The 15734-nt window shown below is 45.3% G+C and overlaps 1 protein-coding gene across 1 annotated transcript in view; it reads left to right on the top strand.

Moving 5' to 3' along the window:
• Window positions 1–11314: 11314 nt before the first annotated feature.
• The window catches only part of LOC116628012 (protein disulfide-isomerase-like protein of the testis), a 33783-nt gene continuing 29363 nt past the window's right edge, over window positions 11315–15734 (top strand). The window contains exon 1 of the mRNA XM_032398038.1: window positions 11315–11513. Coding sequence (XP_032253929.1) covers window positions 11315–11513 — 199 coding nt within the window. The remainder of the gene's footprint in view (window positions 11514–15734) is intronic.

The following is a 15734-nucleotide window of genomic DNA, read 5'->3' as shown; positions in this document are numbered from 1 at the left end:
ACCGCCTCACCACTCACACACAGGCCCTATTCAGTGTGCCTTGGGCCACCGCCCCAACCCCAACTAGAACCTTCTCCCATCTGACACTGCCCACCCTCCCTTCTCTCCTTGATTTTCCTCCTTAGCGTTCATTCAATGTATTTTATAAAAAAAAATTTATTTTTTTCCAGTTTTATTGTGGTATGATTGACAGATAAAATTCCATATATTTAAGGTATACGACATGTACATTACGCAGTTAAGCTAATTAATACAACCATCACCTCTTATACTTGCTGTTCAATATTTTCTATTAACTCACTGTGTCATCCGTCCCCTGCCACACATGTACGCTAGAATATAAACTCCACAAGGACGGAGATCTTAGATTTTCAGTACAGCTCTATCTTCAGGACAGTGCCCTGCCACAGAGTGAGAGTTCAGTAAATATTTACTGAGCCAGTGAAGAGTAAATGAGAACTAAAAGTTAGTGAACAGTTTTTATCTGCCAGACATTGCTATGTGTAGGAGGTAAAAACTGACCTCCAGCATTCTAGGTACAAAGTTTGTTTGTTTTTTTCTCCCCAGAATCACACCTAGGCTGGTGTAAGCTCTCCGTCTCCAGGATCTGTGGGAACTCCAGGCTCACTTACTCTTCAGAGCACCTTCCTTACCTATCCTTAGAAGTGGCTCAGAGTCCTTCCGATGGAAGAGAGGCTATGGGTGCCTCACGGAGAGGATGCTTACGTATCAGCCGCCTCGCTCTGCAGTAGTTAGCAACACACTGGGTGTTGGTCCTCCGCTGTGTTTTGTTCCCCTGTGGCTCTGGCTCATTTCCTGGCCAGGCCAGGGTGGCCCATTTCCATGGAGGCAGCAGCTCCTCTCCCTCCCCACCAAGGGTGGCCACAGAGAATCATCTCTTTGGCCTTCAAATTCCATTTCCCCTCAGTGCCCAGACCTCTCTACTGGGTCCCAGGCAACCATTCTCATCTGCAAATCTGCAGCCAGATCTAAAGATACAATCTCTACTCTCAGGGAGGTGGATGGACAGATGACCTGCTCTTCAGGCAGCCTGGTCTCAACATCACTGCTGTCCATCAGTATTTGGTAAGAATCAGGCAGCACAGAACTGGGGCGGGGCGGGGGGGGTGGGCTGCAGACTGACAAAAATGATGATGATGCTAACAATAACAATAACTGCCTTCCATTTAGTCATTCAACAAAGATTCTGGAGCATCTGTTACCTGCCAGGCAAAGTAAATTATAAGGAATTTAGAAGGTCCTGTGAAGAAAAATAAAGCCGAGAAAGAGACAGAAAGTACCCGAGAGTGGGTTGGGGAAGTTAATGGTTTTAAGCAAAGTGATCGGAAAGACCCAGCCTGAGAAAGTGATATTTGAGCAAAGACTTGCAGGAGATTGAGAGAGTAAACCTGAATACAGCTGGGTGAAGAGCTGTCAGCAGAGGAAACCACAAGTGCCCCTGAGGTGGGAGTGTGACTGTCACACTGGAGGAACGACAGGAAGGCCAGTGTGGCTGGAGCAGGGAGTGGGACAGAGGCTAGGAGGTGGGACGAGGGCCGGCTTTCTGCCCTCCAGGTACCCTGTGGCTCACTTGGCTCATGCCAGCTTGGCTAACCCTTCCGACAGCCCTGTGAGTTCAACCATTTTACACGTGAGAAAATGACTCAGAAAGGGTCAGTGACATGTCCAAGGCCACATAGCTGATTAGGGATGGAGCTGGGATTCCAATTCTAATGTTTAGGCCCCAAGTTCTGAGCCCCTCCTCCTGTGCCAGTCCCAGCACCCCAGGGTGTGTTTTGTTCCTGATGCCCCCTGTGACCTCCAGCCCCACCCCTGTCCTTGGGCACGCTCCTCTCAGCACAGGCAGGGCAGGGTCTTCTTACCCAACAATGGCCATTCTTCTCCAGGGCCACCCTGGTCCTCCAGAACCCCAGAACTTGGAACACTGCTGCTCAGTCCGTGGCAGCCCCAGTGTGTCCAGGAAAGAGGGACTTCATTTCTGCCTCTGGATTTCTTTATAACACCCAGCGGCCTGTGGCTCCTTCTCTGTCGCAAAGGGAAGCCAGGAGCCTGCTCTTCAGGCCACGACCTGACCTCCCTCCTCAGGTGCCCTGGAGTTTGCTGCCTAGCTGGGCCCCAGCAGGCCTGAGTGTAACTAGGCTTTCTACAGGTATGCGCTTGAGTGAAAATGGCAATTCTGACCACCGGGCCCTGCCCAGGCCGCCTTCCTTCTGCCAAGGTGGTTACAAATTTAAGTGTAGTTTACTGTGTAGATGGCTACACATTAGTATTACCTAAGGGGCTTTAAAAAAGAAAGGTGCCCAGACTCACCCCATACAGACCAATGAAATCAGAACCTAGAATGTTTGGGCTTGAGCATCAGTATTTTTTTGAGGTTCCCGAAGAGATCCTAATGTGCAGTCATGGTTGAGAATCACTGAAATGGACTGTGGGGTTTGTGTGAGAATTAAATTAGGTCATTTTGTTCATTCATAAATTCAAAAACATTCACTAAGCTCCAGATCTGGACCAGGCACTGTTCTAGGGGGTGGGGAAACAGCTGTGAACAAAGACACTCACATGAAGAAGTTTAGAAACAGACACACTGGATACTCAGAAAGAATAATACAGGATTTGAAGCAAACAGGGGTGATGTGGCCGAGAGTGCTGGAGGCAGAGGTGGCGGTGGGGGGACAGGGCGGCCTGGGAAGACCCTTCCTCGGAGGAGCTGGTGTTTTTGCTGGGACCTAAATGACCAAAAAAGGCTGCAGATCAGGGTAAGGGTGTTCCAAGCAGAAGCAAAGGTCCCAGGCAGGGTGTGCCTGAGGAAAGGGAAGGAACCAGCATGGCTGACATGCTGTGAGTGGGAGGGAGAGCAGAGAGCTGAGGTCAGAGGGTGAGGATGATGGGGTGCAGAGCTGCAGCGGACTGTATATGATGGCAGGCCCCTGGACTCTTCCATAAGAGAGTGATGTGATCTAAGCTATGTTTCAGAAGGAAATCTCTAAATTCTGTGTGAGGAATGGGTTGGGGGAAGGCAAAAAGAATAAGCAGAGAGGAGGCCACTGTTCTGACCGGACCAGACACAATGGTGGCCGGGACAGAGGGCTGTTGGTGGTGGAGACCAGGGACATTTTGTGCTCAGAGCAGTGGCAGGTGGTAGCAAGCCCTTCTGCCTTAGCTACTCTTATTTATTCTTACTCACAAAAGTTTCCTATCATGGCCCTCCTCCGTTTGTGGGGGTGGGGGGTAGAGTTGCTGGAACTAGGCTTGGAATGTGTGTGGCTGGGGCTGAGCTTTCCTCAGAGGGACACAGAGGAGCCACTGGGTCATCAGGCCAGAGGGGTGGGTGCAGGGAGAGGCTGGGTTCCTGGGCAGGGGCAGGGGCAGGGGTCTGGGTGGGGCTGAGGGCACAGCGACAGGGGTTGGAATCAGAATGGGGTCCAGAGTTTGAGGGGGAGCCCTGTGATGAGCTGAGCTGTGGCCAGAGAGGGTCTCAGCAGAGAGAGCAAGGGGTTGTGTGTGGAAAGGGGGTGGGGGGGGCAGAGAGAGAGAGAGAGAGAGAGAGAGAGAGAGAGAACCTGCCCCCTCGCACTCTTTTCCCAGAAATGCATATAATTCACTTCCTTGCTCCCTTCAGTCTGTTGAACAAAATAAATTTTAAAGACCTTATTGGCTTTGTTCAGTGATTCATGAATCAGGCAGCATCCCATCTAGGAGATGGAAAGGAGCTCTGAGGAGCTGTACAAAACGAAAGACTTTTATAGGCTAAAGGGAACAGGAACAAGGAAATTATACTAGACAAAAAGTCTGGTTGGTAATTACAAGGTCGCCTTCCTTTAGGGGGTGGCAGATGATCTAACTAGTGCTGATCAGGTGACTGCTGATTGAGTGGTTTAATATTCCATTTCTGGGAGAGCCGAAGACTGTAACTAAGTTAAGTCTCAGTTTGGTGACATGGGACTCACCACAAGTGACTCCATTTGGGGCCTGTTGTCTTGCTTTTAATGAGTCAAACAGCAACTTCTGAGTGAAGTTCTCATGGTCGCCCTATTTAAAGTGTCAACGTGCCCCCTTTCACATGCTCAATTTCAATCTTCCCTGATGGGCTTTTTGTCCTTAGTGCTCATCAGCATCTGACAGATAGTCATGTATTCTTATTTCTTTATCTCATTCACTATGTTCCCCCTCTTGCAGGGTGTAAGCTCTGCGAACACAAGGGGTATTGTCTATTTTGTTCACTTCTCTATCCCCAGTGCCTAGAATGGTACTTAGCATGTATTTATTAAGACCTCAGGATATATTTGACCTTGTTATATATATATGAATGAATGAATTAGTAAGTGAATGAGTGAATGAATAGAAGTTGTCACCAGGGTCCACAGGAATTTGACCATGGAGGGATTTCTCCACCAGGCGGGGACCTGGTGGAGAAGTCTCCATCCTGTGAGGCCTGAAGCACTGGAAGCCTTCTAGGCTTGTACTCAAACCTGCCCAGGTTAGCAGGAAACCTGCTACCTCCTCAGGGCCCTCCCATTGCCCCATCTCCATGAATTGATCAGGAACCCCTGAGAATACTCTGTTTGTTTAAAGATTTTTATTTATTTGTCAGAGAGACTGAGAGAGAGAAAGAGCACAAGCAGGGGGAGGGGCAAGCAGAGAGAGAAGCAGGCTCCCCACCAAGCAAGGAGCCTACTGTGGGACTCAATCCCAGGACTCTGGGATCATGACATGAGCCAAAGGCAGACGCTTAACCAACTGAGCCACCCAGCCATCCCTGTTTGTTTTTTTATAAGTATTTGTAAGTTTTTTATTTTTACATTATTTTAAGTATAATTAACCTACAGTATTATATTAGTTTCTGGTGTACAATATGATTCAACATTTCTGTACATTATTCAGTGCTCATCATAAGGGTACTCTTAATCCCCATCACCTGTTTCACCCATCCCCCCACCAACCTCCCCTCTGGGAACCATCTGTTTGTTCTCTGTATTTAAGAGTCTATTTTTTTGTTTGTCTTTTCTTTTTCTTTGTTTATTCATTTGTTTTGTCTCTTAAATTGTACATATGAGTGAAATCTTATGGTATTTGTCTTTTTCTGACTTATTTCACTTAGCATGATACCCTCTAGCTCCATCCATTTTGTCGCAAATGGCAAGATTTCATTCTTTTTTGTGGCTAATATTCCATTGTGTATATATATGTATATATACACCACATCTTCTTTATCCATTCATTTATGGATGGACATTTGGGCTGCTTCCAGATCTTGGCTATTATAAATAATGCTGCAGTAAACATAGGGTTGCATTATCTTTTCAAATTAGTGTTTTCATTTTCTTTGGGTAAATACCCAGTAGTGGAGTTACTGGATCACATGGTAATTCCAGTTTCAACTTCTTGAGGAACCTCCATATTGTCTTCCACAGTGGCTGCACCAGTGCACATTCCCACCAACAGTTCACAAGGGTTCCTTTTGCTCCACATCCTCACCAACACCTGCTGTTTCTTATCTTTTTGATTCTAGCCATTCTGACAGGCGAGAGGTGATATTTCCTTGTGGTTTTGATTTGTATTTCCCTGACTATGAGTGATGTTGAGCATCTTTTCATGTGTCTGTTGGCCATTTGTATGTGGGAATATTCTTGTCAAAGGCCTGTGAGGGGAGAATGGGAGGGAGAGCCCAAAGTAGCCGTGGCTGGCCGGGCTGACACTTAAATGTTTTACTGTCCATTCTGGCTAGATGACTTGCCTGCATTGATTTCATTTGACTGTGTGGTTCTCAACCTACAGACTGCAAGACAGAATTACCTGGGGTTATCAATGACAATGCATGGATCTCATTTGGATCCCAATTCAAACAAACCTTAAATTATGAGATAACTAGGGTAATTCTCATACTGTCTGGATATTTGATAAGAGGTTGTCGTTCATTCTGTTAAGTAGGACAATGGTATGGTGGTTATGTTTTATTAAAAAAAAAAAACACCTATCTTTCAGTGATTCATAGTGGATTATTTATGGATGAACTAATGTAATCCATGGGACTGGCTTCAAAATAGTCCAGGACAGGGAGTGACAAGAGTAAGACAGACTGGTGGTGACAGTAACACAAGTTGAGTAACAGGTACGTTGGGAAGCATTAACCATTTTCTCTATTTTTGCTTACATTCAAATTTTTTCAAATAGAAAGTTAAAAGAAAAAGATCATTTGGGGAGCTTTTAAAACATACAGATAACTGGGCCACACCGAGTGATTCTGAATTAATTGGTCTGGGTTGAGGCCTGGCATCAGTACTGTTTAAAAAAGCTCCCAGTGGGATTTTAACGTGTATCCCGGGATAAGAAGTGCTAATGGAATACAAGTTTTTTATCATATCCTTGCAACTACCCTGGGAGGCAGGCACTATTCACCCATTCTACAGATGGAGATGCTAAGCTCTAATAGTGGACTCACAAATTTGAGGAGTCCAAGATCTGAGGGGTGAGTGTGAGGTGTGTGGGCACGTGGGCAGTGTGGTATGGTGACTTAGACCTGAGGTTTGCAAACTTTTCTGGGAGAGGGCCAGGTGATAAATATTTTTGGCATCGCTGGCCCACAAATGGTCTCTGTTGCAACTATTTAACTTGGCCATTGTAATAAAAGCAGCCATACAACAGCAAAAGAATGGGCGTGGCTGTGATCCAATAACACTGTATTTACAACAACAGGCAGCGGGCCAGTTTGCGGAACTCTGGTTTAGAACATAGACATTGGTACCTGAGCCCATGTGCTCCTTCATTTACCTGCTGGGTGGTCTTGTAGGAATCTCCACCTTCATGAACGGGGCATCATAATTATACCTACTGATGTAGGAAATGTTGGGTTTGGAACCAACGGCCAAGAAGGAATTCTTGAGGTGTCTTTGGTGCAAAAAGGTGGTTTTATTAAAGCATGGGGACAGGACCCATTGGCAAAAAAAAACTGCACTGGGGTCATGAGGAGTGGTCAATTATATATTTTCAAGCTGGGAGGAGGTTAGGGATAGCTTAAGTCTCTAAAGAATTTTGGAAGCAAGGATTCCAGGACCTTGAGGGGGCTAGCTATTGTTAGGAAAAGGTCATTTATTACTGTCTGGTAAAACCTTAGTCATGAGACCCTTCAGATGTATATCAGTGGGTCATATGCTTGGAGGATGATTGTCAACATATATCTTGGGGGGCAGAGATAAAGGAAGTTCCCAAAGTAATTTTTGTATGTTAAAGTAGACTCACAGGATCCTGGGGATCGGGCTAAGATTGCCTTTTGCCCTGAGCAAAACAGTAACACAAAGGCAGCTGAGTTCCTAGAGGAAGGTCACTCTGTCTGTTTCAAGGACTTGTTAATGGGCTGTAAGTAGTAAGGAGATTTCATTTTTCTTTTGCCTTTGCTTCCCACATCACCTACCTCATAGACATGCTGTGATGGTTAACAAGATGGTAAGTGTAAAGCTCAAACACTAGCTTAATACATAGTGATTTGTACTTAGTATTGTGGGCTAGCATGGTATTGGGTCTAAAATGGTCAGCAAAGAGTCGAAGTTGGGGTTTCAGTGCAGAGGAGAAACAGGGTAGGGCCCCTGTGATACTGTGATTTGTAAGTGTTAAACAACAAAATTCAACCTAGTAAATTTGAAGATCTAGTTGGCTTTATTAAGCAATTCATGAATTGGACAGCATCCAATCCAGCCAGTAGAGAGATGCCCCCAGGGGCTGTACAAAATGGAAGGTGGTTATAGGCAGGAGGATGTGGGAAGATGTTATTAGTAAAAGAAAAGAAAGGATTTTTTCAGGCAAGGACATCTTTTGTGGGAGAAGGGAAAAGCAGGGGTTTGTTTGTTTTTTGGGGTTTTTTTCATCAAGCAGATTATCTTACCACTGCTGAACAGGAAATTTCAGGTTGACTTTTGGAAGGTCATATTCCTGGGATAGGTTGAAACTGTAATTAAGTCTTGTTTGCCATTGGAGAGGGGAGGGACTCAAATGATTCAATTTGGGGCTTTTTTTTAAATTTTCTGTTTTAACATTAGAAATATATATATTTGGGCATTCAGATGACCAAATATATTTCTCATGTAGATTTGGTCTTTATCCATAGTTCCTGGCTCACAGCTCTCAAAACCTTGGAATTTCCTAAACAATAAAATAAGAGCAATGGAGCATCTTTTGTTACAGCATTTGGTCTCTTGTCCTCAGTTCCTGAAAAAAATGCTTCAGAGCATAAACCATGGGGGACTCAGAACCTCTTTCTTTCAAAACAAAAACAAAAACAAAAAACACAACCCATTTTTGCAATTGAAGCCCTGGCTTGCAAGTGCCTGGTCCCTGCTATGAGTTTCAAAAGCCCATTTCACAACCCCAAATCAAAAATCTGATTCTGTTCTCTGCTGCAGTCTCAGCCTGCCCGTCCTGAGGCAGGACTCCATTGAAAGATGGAGGGTAAAGTGTATCAGGGTGGGGAGCTTCCATTAAGGTCTCAAAATATTGTTCACAGCATCCATTTTTTAAAAAAAGATTTTACTTATTTATTTTAGAGAGCATGCACGTGGCGGGGGGAGGGGAGGGGTAGAAGGGGAGGGGCAGAGGGGGAGAGAGAGGGACAAGCAGACTCCATGCTGAGCTTGATGCCCCACGTGGGACTCAATCTCACAACCCATGAGATCATGACCTGAGCTGAAACCAAGAGTCAGACGCTTAACTGACTGTGCCACCCGGGTGCCCCTGTTCACTGCGTCCATTTTGCAGTGGGGCACTAGAAAGGCAATACATCATTGTGGTTAGGGGCATGGTTCTATAGCTAGACTATCTGCCCCCAAATGTGGGGCAACGATGGAGTGGAAGCTGGTGGCACAGGGGTTGAAAGGACTCACCCTAAGCAGAACAAAAGAGACCGAAGTTTACTGAATACACCACAAGGGAGTGGCAGGCAGGACAGCAGCGAAGAGGCTGTCTGCAAGGAGGTGGTGGGTGGGGGCTGTTTTAAAAGGGGAACTATGAGGTATGGCGATGTAAGGAATTTCCCCTTGTTTGGTAACGGTGCCTGGTTGTAAGTAGCCCATTGATTAGTTAGGGCCTATGGATATTTTAAGATGGGTCATCTAATGGGCCTGTCTGTATTCAGCCAGGGGGTCACTACGGGCTCTGTCTACACTCTATTGCTCAAGGCTGTTTGCCTAAAAGGGGCCTCAAGGGGCACTGCACCCCAATGTTTATAGCAGCAATGTCCACAATAGCCAAGATATGGAAAGAGCCCAGATGTTCATTGACAGATGAATGGATAAAGAAGATGTGGTATATATATATAATGGAATATTACTCAGCCACCAAAAAGAATGAAATCTTGCCATTTGCAACAAGGTGGATGGAACTGGAGCGCATTATGCTGAGTGAAATAAGCCAGTCAGAGAAAGACAGATACCATATGATTTCACTCATATGTGGAATTTAAGAAACAAAATAGATGAACATAGGGGAAGGGAAGGAAAAATAAAATAAGATGAAAACAGAGAGGGAGGCAAACCATAGGAGACACTGAACTCTACGAAATAAACTGAGGGTTGCCGGAGAGGAGGTGGGTGGGGGGTAACTGGGTGATGGGCATTAAGGAGGGCACTTGATGGAATGAGCACTGGGTGTTATATGCAAACCGATAAATCACTAAATTCTACCCCTGAAATTAATAATGCAGTATATGTTAACTAAATTGAATTTCAATAAAGAATTTTAAAAATAATAGTAAATAAATAAATATGGCCTTTACACCTACTAGCTGTGTGGCCTTGGGCAAATTACTTAACCTCTCTGTGCCTTACTACACTCATTAAATGAGGATTACAATAGTACTATCCCTACCTCATAGGGTTGTCGTAAGAGATACAACAGTATGGAAAAGCGCTAGAACAGTGCCTGGCACATGACAAGCACATTAAGCTATAGGTACTTATAAAATTTAGTGCTAGAATTGGTCACGATTCTCTACATTTTAGGCCAAAAAATTACATTAGATCTATTTTTTAAAAACCTTCAGATAGTTTGACAAACATACTTCCCAGGCAAATATCAAGTATTCATTCATTCATTCACGTATTTATTCACGCCACTTGTTCATTTTCCTACCATAAATGCCAGCAGTCAATGAAGAAGTTGAGATCCTTATAAATTTAATATGAAGGCGTTACCTAGAATATACTGCTATAGGTCTTCTTATTTAAGACACTCATATAGTCTGTGCCACACAGAGAAACAGCTCTATGCTTGAGGAATACTTGCGAAGATCTGAGAAGGTGAGTCCATGCTCTAAATTGTTAGGGAAGACATAATGAGGGAAAGTCAGAAAGGACGCTTCTGACCCAGACCATTCTAACAGTTAAAAATTGCAAAATAAATAAATAAATAAATAAATAAATAAATAAAATAAAGGGAAAGAATTAGGAAAGGAAATCATGTCATAGATCTAAAATGTACTTTTATACTTTTATAGGATATATACAGGGTATATTTCATATATATAGGATATATTTCATATTATTAAGAAAATCAGAATGCTGAACAATATGCATTAGCTGACTCCATTTGTGTTTAAAATTGTACATTCAAATGTGCATTTATATAGGAATTTTCAACATGTATAGGAATTCATTCCAAACTGTTAATAGTAGCTTTCTCAGAGGTGGGATTATGAGAGAGATTTTATTTTCTACTTAACATTTTTATTGTACTGTTTGGGATTTTTACAAGTGTGACTTTTTATGTCACTTTTTGTTATGACTTTTAAAAGAAATATTTACAGTTGAGAAAATCTGTTCAAATAGCAAATGGGGTACATTAATGGGAAATGAGGTAGTAAGCTTCCCATCATAAAGGGGCATTCAAGTAGGAGCTGCAGGAGCATGAAGCAGAGGCTGTGATAGGGAATTGGACCAGTTATCTCTGAGGCTCAGAGGCTCACCCTAGGACTCTGGAGTGGGACTCATCTCTGCAAAAGTCTCCCTATTGTCTGGGGGAGCCAGTGGGCTCAAGTGGCTGGAGTGCAATTTGGATTCTTGCTGCTCTGATTGGGGCCCTGCTGTTCTGAGCTATTCCTGTGCAATTTACACAGGGGCTGAAGTTAAGCTAATACTTTGCCTCTCTTCCAGTGCCACTGCCAAGCTGTGAGCACCACTAGGGAGGCAGTGGGCCATGCTCAGGCCATGTTCTCCATACATAAACTGGCTGGGCAGGGAGTGATGACGTGGCACCTGCCACCTGCACTGATAAGGGCTCCTGTTCCTCTTTGTGCCCCTAAAGGACAGCCATGAAGCTGCTATGGATGTCCCTGCTGCTAGCGGCCTCTTGCGTCTCCACTGTCCAGGGCTTGCCAGAGGACGTCAAAGAAGACAGCATCAACATATCCCAGCCCTTGCATATCGTGGAGGAAGGCAACCTGCTAGTGCTAACACCTGCTGGCCTGACCCAGATGCTGAACCAGACCCGCTTCCTCATGGTGCTTTTTCGTGAGTGTCCCCCACTCCTGGGTGGTGGGCGATGGGTGGGGTGAGATCTGCCTCCTTGCTCCTGGCAGCCAGGGGAATTTTATATATTGCTAAACACACAAGAACACATATTATTAACATATTTTAAAATAGTATGTATATACTCTCATTCCCAATTTCTGGATGAGAATACTGAGGTCCAGGGAGGTTAAGCAATTTGCAAGATATGATGTTGCCACTTTAGTCTTGATTTATATGTTGCTCCTCAGTCCCACTGAAGGTAAAAAGTCAAGCTTTACTCTTAGGTATCTTTATATTCTGAAACTCAACTTTCCCCTCTGTAAAATGGGCATGAGCATCATGACCATACTGGGCTGTTGTAAAGATGAAATGAGGTAATATGTCAAGTAGCTGGAATGCAACCAGAGAACAATAAATGGTGGCAGTTATGGGCAAGCTCTTAAGCAAAAATTTGCAGACCATCACCTTCATCTGAACTCTGCCTGTCCACTTTTGTTCTTTGGACTGTTGTTCTTTGCATCAGTAGACATTTCTTCTTTTCCTTAGGCCCTGGGCACAGAGCTGTGCCTTGGGGCAGGGTAGGAGGGATTTTCACGTCAGCTTTCACATAGTCAGCACTTACTGTGTGCTGGGCATTGTCCTGAGTGCCCCACTACATGTTAAGTCAGTTAATCCTCACAACAAGCCAGTGTGGTGGCACCATTTGTCTCCCTATTTTATAGCTGAGGAGACAGAAGCTCAAAGAGGCCAAGCGATTTGCCCGAAGTCACACAGCTCACAAGTGGGGACCGCAGACCCTGTGCTACACCACTTCCCACCTGCAAGGATTGCAAGGGTGCAGAAAGCAGATATGAACACTGGATTCCAGAAGCCTTCAGAGCCTCTCCTGGGGAGTGTCTGGATCTGTGTCAGTCCCCAAGGCCTGCTTCCAGGTTGTACCTGGCCTGACTAGCACCCAGGTTCCTGGAGGCCAGGCAGTGCCTGAGGTTCCAGAGCTGGGCCGGGCAGTGCAGGGTGGGTGCTGCCCATTTCCAGGCAGCCTCTCCTCCCCTCTTCTTGGCTGATGCTCTGGTGTAGCCTTTTCTCCCGTCTGTCAGTTTGCCTTCCTCAAACACTGACCCTTCACAGGCTTCCTTTTCTCTCCAGTCTGACCAGTGCATGTACTGGGATGAGAGGTTCACGGTCCTAGGCTCAAATGCTGGGCTCTGCCACTTATTGGCGAGGTGACCTTGAGCAGGTGACCTTGATCGCTCTGAGCCTCTCTTTACTTGGCTGTAAAATGGGGAATTTAATAATATGATATAATTCCTAGGGTGCTTAGCACAGTGCCTGGTGCATAGTAAGAGCTTAAGAATATATTGGCTGTCATTCTTTTTATCATCATTTTGAGATTCCTCCTCTGCACAGAAGCGTTAATGATTTTTCCCTTGCTGGTTGTTGTGGTGATGAAAATGGGCTCAAACATGCAGTCATTAGTGCCTAGTGAGCATTCATTGGGCAGAAACTGTTATTACTGCATTCTAATTCACCCCACTTTTACTCAGCTTACTCAGTGCCAGGCCTTGGGTGGGCTCTTTGGGAGCCCCAGAGAAAAGGGGTCTTGGTTTCTGCTCTCAAAGACTTTGTCAGAAGTCAGGACTGTCACAAAGCAGGAGAAACTCTTTAAAATGATATTCATGCCATTAGAAGAGTCTAAAACGGTATACATTGGGTGCCCCACGGAGAAGTGACAGCTTGGACTTGTCCTCAGAAAGGGTGGTTTTGGCTACAAACCAGTTGGGCAGCCTCCTTGGTCTTGGCTCCTGCATCCTTGCATCCTGGAATGCACATGGGTCTCCAGGTCAATGCAAATGCATCTTGAAGCTTGAAGTTTGGCTTGAAGTGAGAGAAATCTTTGTTATTTGGCCCCCCAGTGGTGCCCAGTGATGGACAATCTGCAGCCAGAGCAGTGGAGTGAGCACTCTGAAATCTATTATTGCTGACATCAATAATTATCAAAGACCACATGCCAAGCACTGGTAAATCCTAAAGTGTTTTTTTGTGGGTTTTTTTGTTTGTTTATTTGTTTTTTAACTTGAATCACCCACACACTTTTGTCTGTAAGTGACATCAAGGTTTGGAGTAAAGTATACAAGTTTGGGAGCCAGGCCAGCCTGAGTGTGAAACCCAATACTGCCATGACCTAGATAGGTGGCCTTGGGTACATTTCTTTGTGTCTCAGCTTCATCTGTGGAGTGGGAATAACAGAAGTGGTGGAGTCATTGTAGGGATTGACTGAGGGTATCTATGAAGGATCCGACACAGGGAAGATGTTCAGTAAATGAGTACTCATCCTCCCGTGGCCCTGGGGCACAAAACAGGTCATCAACTTTCTGTCAGTTAGGACTGGGTTCAGCTTCAAGGAATAAAGAATCTGCTAATGACGACTTAAATGCAGACCAGGGACAGGCAGTCAATGGCTGTCCTAGCAGCTTCATGGTGTTAAGGATGCAGGCTCCATCTATCTTCTTGCATCACCCCTGACACGTTGTAGCTTGTGCTCATAAGATGGCTGAGGTACCTCTTGTGATGTATTGTGCATTTTGCTAGGGGAAAAGAGGGACAAGCAAATAGCAAAAGGACAAAATACATATCAGCTAAGTATGTCCCTTGGAAAAAAAAAAATCGGAACTTTTCCAGAAGCTCCACCAGTGACTTTTGTTATACCTTATTGGCTAGAACTGGGCCGTGGCTGTTCCCAACCTGAGGAGTCTGAAACGGAGAATGTTTTAGGTTTCTATCGCTATGGTCCAGGAATGGTTGATTCCCAGTATTTGCCACAAGACCCAAGGTTGCAGGCTAACTTAAATGGGCCAAATATCTTGTTAGTTCTTTGCATACTGTAGCTCAGTTTTTAATGGTAGATGAATGAAGTCCTTTAATGAAATAAATTCTAAAACTGGTTGCCTACTTTTGTACCCAAACTCTTTTGTTGTTCTGATTTTTAAAAAAATATATATGTAGACAGAATACGTGCAAGCAGGCGGAGGGGCAGAAGGAGACAGAGAGAGAATCTTAAGCAGACTCCATGCACAGCGTGGGGCCCAAGGCAGGGCTCAGTCTCAGGACCCTGAGATCATGACCTGAGCTGAAATCAAGAATTGGACACTTAACCAACTAAGCCACCTGGGCGCCCCTCATTGTTCTCATTTTGATTAGATATTTTAAAGATCACTGTGTTAGGGAAAGCTAACTGCTATGCCAACTCCCAAATCTAGATTTGTAAAGGTTGACTTCTTAAATCTTAGTCCCAGGCAGGTCTGCAGAGGAGCTTTGCTCCATAGAGTCATTCAGTCAGCCAGGCTGCTTCCATCCAGTGCCTCAAGCATCACTTAGGGCCTAGAGTACTCCACTGAGTCCTCTGCTTCCAGCCAGCAAATGGATTGAGAGACAGAGGACATGCTTCTGGGCCAGGCCAGCCCTGGAAATGGTGCACATCGGTGCTCCTTCAAGTGCTGCCTGTGGACCCGCAGTGCCAGCATCACATAGGAGCTCATCAGAATTGCAAAATACCAGGCCCCATTCTAGACCTCCTGAGTCGGAGTCCCAGGGGATTCACACGGACATTACAGGGTGAGGAGTATGTGTAATTTGTGCCCATGTTCCATGGGCCGCAGCTCTGCAGGGGAGGCTGGGAAACTCAGTCCGGCAGTGTGAATGAAAAGGAAAAAGAAGCAGGGTTTGGGGAACACATGGCATTTTCTGCCTTAATCACACCGCACCTTAAAGGAACCTTGACACGGCCTTTGATTCAAACACAACCTGAAGCTGGGCTGGCTGAGAGGCGGCTGGGCTGTGTAAGCTCTTCCAGACACTAAACCACCAGGAATAGGCTTCTCTTCTGGGCAGCAATGTCAACAACGATTTCCTGCATGAGGCTGACTTTATGGACTGTTTGCTCAGGTTAACGTTCCAAGGACACCTGGTTCCCAAATCCAATAGGCACTTGTCAGTCCTCACCTTCCTTGACCTCTTTGCAGCCCCAACCTGAGACCCTTTGCCCTTTGGTGCCCATGAGCCCATTCTCTTCTGGTTCCCTTTGATCTCTCTGGCTCACTTCTCAGGTCTTTATGGCTCCTCTTCTTTCCCATAACCCTGAAATCAAGGATGTAACAGGCAGCCCATGGACTGAAGACAGCCAGCAGGGGGGTTATGTTTGGGCCGCGCACTGTTTTAAAAATT

This window comes from Phoca vitulina, unplaced genomic scaffold (genome assembly GCF_004348235.1).
Source record: "Phoca vitulina isolate PV1807 unplaced genomic scaffold, GSC_HSeal_1.0 scaffold109, whole genome shotgun sequence".
NCBI classification, from domain to species: Eukaryota; Metazoa; Chordata; class Mammalia; order Carnivora; family Phocidae; genus Phoca; species Phoca vitulina.
The sequence above is the reverse complement of the archived record's forward strand: the minus strand, read 5'-3'. Positions and strand labels throughout refer to the sequence as shown.